At 43.7% G+C, this 6174-nt stretch overlaps 1 protein-coding gene across 2 annotated transcripts; it reads right to left on the bottom strand.

The window, feature by feature from the left end:
• Positions 1-384: 384 nt before the first annotated feature.
• On the bottom strand, positions 385-4214 carry LOC125550729 (Rieske (2Fe-2S) domain-containing protein). 2 transcript variants are annotated; one of them, XM_048713799.2, is made up of 4 exons: positions 3762-4214; positions 1942-2202; positions 1515-1740; positions 385-764 (listed from the first exon to the last, which is right to left on the bottom strand). In XM_048713799.2, the coding sequence occupies exons 1-3, from the start codon at positions 4143-4145 to the stop codon at positions 1549-1551; spliced, it is 837 nt and encodes a 278-aa protein (XP_048569756.2). In that variant the 5' UTR covers positions 4146-4214; the 3' UTR covers positions 385-764; positions 1515-1548. The 2 variants fall into 2 exon arrangements, with proteins under 2 accessions (XP_048569756.2, XP_048569755.2); XM_048713798.2 differs by lacking the exon at positions 385-764 and having other exon boundaries at positions 1399-1740.
• Between the last annotated feature and the right edge of the window lie 1960 nt (positions 4215-6174).

Here is a 6174-nt window from a genome sequence, read left to right on the forward strand (position 1 = left end):
GTGTTGATTAAAAAGATCAGATTTTTTTTTACTTTTTTTTCCTTCTATTTAACTGTTCACGCAGGTGCATAAGAGCCAACCTCCGTTTTGAATTTCCATCTATTGTGCATCCTATTTGAGAGAAGAGCATAAGCATTGTTGAGCTCTATACTCCACACTGAAATGAACCTGGGGCATCTGCTCTCTACATTTCCTGACGATGACATTGACATTGTCGTGCACTTTTGTGTTAGATGGTGGATAAGTTTATTGCATCCCTGATTCTGCATCGATGATGCATAAAACCATCGCCCCCTTGATTAAGGTAGGTAGATTTCAACTAGCAATATAACCGGCCTGGCACTCGAATGCTGTACATAAATACTTCAAAACCAAACAATCAGCTGGCAGTGACAAACCAGATTTACTGGCTTGAGGAGAATAGCAGATTGCTCCACTAAACTTCACACCGGAAATAATACAGTATTGTTGTACTCCTTACATGATAACAAGCAGCAATCTCTTGTTATTCACTCGATCCCGAAAGAAGTGTTAGAAGTGTTCAAGTGAATAAACCACTTCTTTCAGGTTCGAGTGAATAAATCCAAAAATTAAACAAGCAAAAACCTAGATCTAAAATCTTCTCATCTTCTTTTGACATAAACCACTCAATGATCTCATCTGAGATACAGCCAAGTGCAGGAAAATGGGATTTCTGAAGCCAGGAACTGGAAGCAATGAGCTCCTTATGCTAACAGGGCAGCAATGCTGGCACAAAGAGAATGCTGGGGATGGAAACAAAGAAGCTTCAGCACTTTTGTAAGATAGGGCCCAAACTTAATCCTAAAATCCTAAAATGAGATTGTTTTGAAACTCAAATAGTTAAAAAATTCTCATTTTATGGTTCCTATCTAACTTTATCGAAAAAGGTGTAGAAATGACCTATCTTACAAAAGGTGAGATTTTAGGAAGTTTGGGTAACCTTCAATACCACCAGGACATATACAGCAAAAAAACAAAATTGCTAAGAGAAGTTAAATTTGTAATACATAATATGGTGGTTTCTCCCCATAGTATTTGGCTTTCAGAAGTATCTTCGTGATCAGATTTAAATAAAGGAAAATAAACAAAAAAGTTTTTCCTGGTACAATCAGCTTTGTTGTTTCCCATGTCATACATGCAATCTACTTTCTTGGTTTTCCTTAACATCAATTTTCTCATTCACATGATCTTGAAACTCACATGAACCCCAATCAGGAAATGGAAAAGTGAGTTTATTACCAATTATAAGATAAGCCCGTAGCCCTTTTTCTTGCTTAGATGATTCACAGCCTACATGTTGCATATTGAGTAAACATGTATACATCTATAACCTCATTTTGGGGTTTATGGACAATCAGACAGATCCAAGAGTGTGAGTAGAAGAAGTTCTCTTGTATTCCTTACTTTGTGGGCAAACATAATGTTCACTTACAATTGCTCGTGTACTCAACTGTATGTAAACAAAATCTAGACTTACATGAGTAGTGATATACCTTGATAACACTGCACACTAAACAGAAAACATCTTTACGAGCTGAAAGCACTTGAAATTGCATAGATGAAGTCCAACAAACCAGTCCCCTTTAGAAGGCCTTTACCAGTTAAAAGTTCAAAATCTATCAACAATAGAAAGCCAATTATGGCAGCTTTTCCGTTGACCAGTTCATTGTAAGCAGTGAAACCAAAACCTCCTACACCTTCATCGACCACCATTCTAACCTGAAAATGTAACACAAACATGTCATATTCTAGTTGCAAACTGTAACCAGTTTGGTAAAATTCCCTTATTGCTAAGAATGGAGTACACTAGAGTAAATTATCCATGCAGGGATCACCTAATGAAAGATAAAAGAAATGTATTATGCATAGATATGATCTTAAGCTTCAGAGTAGAAGTAATGGAGCAAGGGAGAATGAAACCTCTTCGATGTTGACATCAGATGCAGTACTCCCTGGTTGAGCTTTCCCGCTGAACAGAATCTCAGCTGATCCACCAGAGCTAGCAGCGCCCCTAATGCTGATGTATATATTTTCTCCATCCGTTTTTGCAGGGTACACGAATAGTTTTCTCAATACAGGTGTCAGAGCCCTTAAAACAGGGTTTTTCGGATACCACTCTTTTATTTCCCCAGTGCGAAGATCAAAGGTACTATCTGTTGATGGGCAAACAATGCAGCCATCCTGAAATGCAAAATACATAAGGTTACATCCTTGAGATATGAAGAGGAATTATCTCATGCAAGCAAGCGATATAGTTTACACAGAGTGTGTGGTAATAAAAAAAAAGACTAGCAGCATTGCAGCTTGCAGTATAAGAAGAAATAGCAGCTAACGAAGTAATATGGTGCACCAACAAGCGAATAACTATCTGAAACCTATAGAACTTTGTCTTAACTCGAAGTGAAGGTGTTTCCCTCACATCAAATTTCTGAACATATTTAAATGTAAATTTTTATGCAAACCCAGGTGCCCAAAAGTTGATATAACAGCACAATATATATACAGTTCAGAAAATAAAATGTGTGTTCGAATTTATATCCTTAGTGATAGAACTCACAGAATTGCATGTACCTTCGCATATTTGGAGCAGTGACCCTACCATTTCTTTACATTAAACATAAAGATTGTTGAATATTAGGTCAAGGTTGTCTCATAGCATAATTCTGTTTGAAATGAAAGGATATTCCAAAGCATGTCTCGGAGGAAGGCAGGCAACTGGAAAGAAGAAACTAGAAAACTAAATGACATGAAATCACTCCTATGTGAACTTGCTAGCTAATAGGCATCTCAGCAACAAATTGACTCTGACACCTGTCTCACTCAGTTCATAGTCCTGTTACCCTTTTCCTCCTTTTTGAAAAAAAAAATAGTCCTGTTACCCAAATTGATACAAGGCAAAAATCCCCTATGACATGGAATTTTAAAATATGAGAAACTAGGGCTACTTACAGTAGTGGCAAAACTGTCAATGACATGAAATTCAAGAAATTGAACACCAAATCTCTGACAAATATATTTCAAACAGGAGTTTAAGGCCTCAAATCTCTGATATGATATTTAATTCAAGAATTTCCACCATCCCTTGATGAATATATGTGCATACTTGTAACAGAAATACAATATGTCTTGCGTGTCCATCTTTCCTAACTATCTTCATCTCAGCGTTCATATTCAGAACTGTATTATGTTTGGTTTAATATAATGAAACTTCGATGAATTGCCCATGAATTTTTTTTTCAATTTCAAATCATTAATAGGTAATTTTTAGCATTTACTTCTTGATTAATTAGTAAAATTCCACACACCTGCCGATCAGAATAAAAATACAATTACACGGCTATAGAAAAGACTGTCCGATGAAAACAGGGATGATCTACATCATAACACAATTTCGCACTCCAAGGAGATACACAAAATCCATAGCAAATACAAGATAAAAAAAAAAAACAAAGCAGAGACATGTAGAGCTCGCTGTCCTTCAGCTTAATCAGTCTCGGTGTGTGCAGGTCAATTAACCTAGAACATGGAAATTTTGTACTGATATAGTAGAATAGAAGCCATGCTCTACATGCACCATTTAGTATGTATCTTGTCCAAGTGGTTTTTCGCCTATACTTCTATTATTCTGTAGAGCACTTTGAAAAACTGACTGTGTGACCTTATAACCTTCCAAAAGAGACACACAGATGGATCGGGTACAGAGACTAGACTACATGCAGGCATTTTGCCGAGCAGTTTACCTGCGTGAGCTTGGCGTTGAGGAGGCCCTCGGTGTACGCGCCCTCCGCCGGGGAGCGGTTCTCGATGGCGAAGACCTCATCCTTGTACCAGAGAAGCAGGATCTCCTCGCCGTCCTGTACGATCACACGGCGCTCTCCCCGCGGGAGCGCCGCCAGTGGCACCACCGGTAACCAGCTGTTGCCCCCACCGGTCTCTGGTGGCGCCGAGGGCTCGGCCCCGGACACATCGGTGGCGCGGCAGGTGAGCCTGTAGTGGCACCGGTTGCGCGCGTGGAAGGGAACCAGGTGGCTACGCGGGAGCGGGATGGTGGTTGTTGGTGGTGACGAGGAGATACGGCGGTGGAGGAAGGAGGAGGACGCGGTTGTGGTGGTAATGGCCGCCATTGGGGGAATGCAGGGAGGCGTGTGGGGGCGGAGGGGTAGGGTGGTGGAGGAGGAGGAGGGCGGGGTGGTGGTGTGGGGTGGAGCGTCCATGGCCACAGAGCGAAGATAAAAGGACGGGCACGAGGCTCCGTGACAGCGTGTGGGTGTGGGGAAGACAAGCGGACACATTTATAGGTTGCTGTCCCGTTGCGGCCTGAGTGGTCTGGAACGAGTTGCACGAACGAACCGATGACGTGGCTCAATTCTAAGTGCAACTTCAACACCGATCACCGAAGGGGGCTGCTAGGCGTGAGCCGGCTGATACGAAAAGATCAGCCGCCTGGCCAGCCGTTCATTTGCATCGATTTGAGCCGCATGATCTCGGCACCACGCCATCACTAATCACTTCCACCCCAAGACACGCGCATATATCTCATGCGGGCGAATATCATACGGAAACCAATATTCAATGAAAATTTCATGAAAACCATATTTTAAAGTTTTAAATAAATCTGAAAAAATACGAGATGTTAAGAGGGTGATGTTTTATTGTCACGCAAAATTTCAAGTTCAAACACATTACAAGATGTGAGCTATGAAAAAGACAAATTCAGCCATAAATAGTGACATTACTGTTCGGCATTATTTAATGTTGATTTTGTCTTTTCCATAGCTCACGTCTTATAATGTGTTTCAACTTAAATTTTTGTGTGGCAATAAAACATAATTCTCTTAATATTCCGTATTTTTTTCAGATTGTTTTGAAACTTCAAAACATTTGCTTCTTGTGGTTTTTACCGGTTTTCATCGAATGTTGGTTTCCGTATGATATTCTCTCTATCTCATGCAACGACTCCAGCCAGCCATTGTATGCAACGCAGCATCATTGCTTCCCATGTGACAAGCCGCGGTTGGCTGACATGGACTACAACTTCTGCTTGCACTAGACGCAACGCTCAGGTTGAATCAGCCGTGTCGCCGGGCATCTCAAAGCAAAACGCTGACGAGCTCGTCACATACCAGTCACAGCTGCAACACGGACGTTGTTGCGACCATCTTCTGAAGCATCATCGATGCTCCGGCGAAACCATCAATGCTCCATCACAGCACCAATGATGCTCCAGCAGCTCGGCAATGCTCCGTTGCAGCACCGATGATGCTTCGATGACGCGTTGATGCTCCGTCGCAGCACCGGCGATGCTCCGATGACCCGTCGATGCTCCATCGCAGCACCGGTGATGCTCCGACGACCCGTCGATGCTTTGTTGCAGCACCGGCGATGCTTCGATGATGCGTTGATGCTCTGTCGCAGCACCGACGATGCTCTGACGACCCGTCGATGCTTCGATGCAACACCGGCGATGCTCCGACGACCTGTCGATGCTTTGTTGCAGCACCGGCGATGCTCTGACGACCCGTCAATGCTCTGTTGCAGCACCGGCGATGCTCCAATGGCCGGTCAATGCTCCATTGCAGAGCACATGAGGTTCCGGCGGCTCGATGATGTTCCATCACAGCACAGGTGATGCTTCGGTGACCCGTCAATGCTCCGTTGCAGCTCCGGCGATTATTCGGTGACCCGTCGATTCTCCATTGTAGCACCCGCAAGGTCCCGACGGCCCGATGATGCTCCATCCCAGCACATGTGATGCTCCAGCAGCCCTCAATGCTCCGTTGCAGCACTGGCGATGCTTCGGCGACCCGTCGATGCTCCATTGCAGCACTCGCAAGGTTTCGGTGACCGGCGATGCTCCATTGCAGCACCCGTGGGGTTCCAGCCGCCCGACAAATGTTCCAACCCGGCACCGGTGATTCTCTGGTGGCTCGGCCATGCTCCATCGTAGCACCGATGATGCTTCATCACGACCGGGCAGACCCAACAATGCTGCATGGCAGTACGACGACTCCTTGAAGCAAGCACTAGTAGAAAAACGGTCAAATGTGAAGCACATTAGTGCCGGTTTGAATTTGAGCCGACACTAATGTGACCATTAGTGCCGGTTCCAACGGCTAGCCGGGCCGCTACCATTAGTACTGGTTCGTGGCCAAT

Source organism: Triticum urartu, chromosome 4A (assembly GCF_056163025.1).
Source record: "Triticum urartu cultivar PI428250 chromosome 4A, HENAU_Tu73, whole genome shotgun sequence".
NCBI lineage: Eukaryota > Viridiplantae > Streptophyta > Magnoliopsida > Poales > Poaceae > Triticum > Triticum urartu.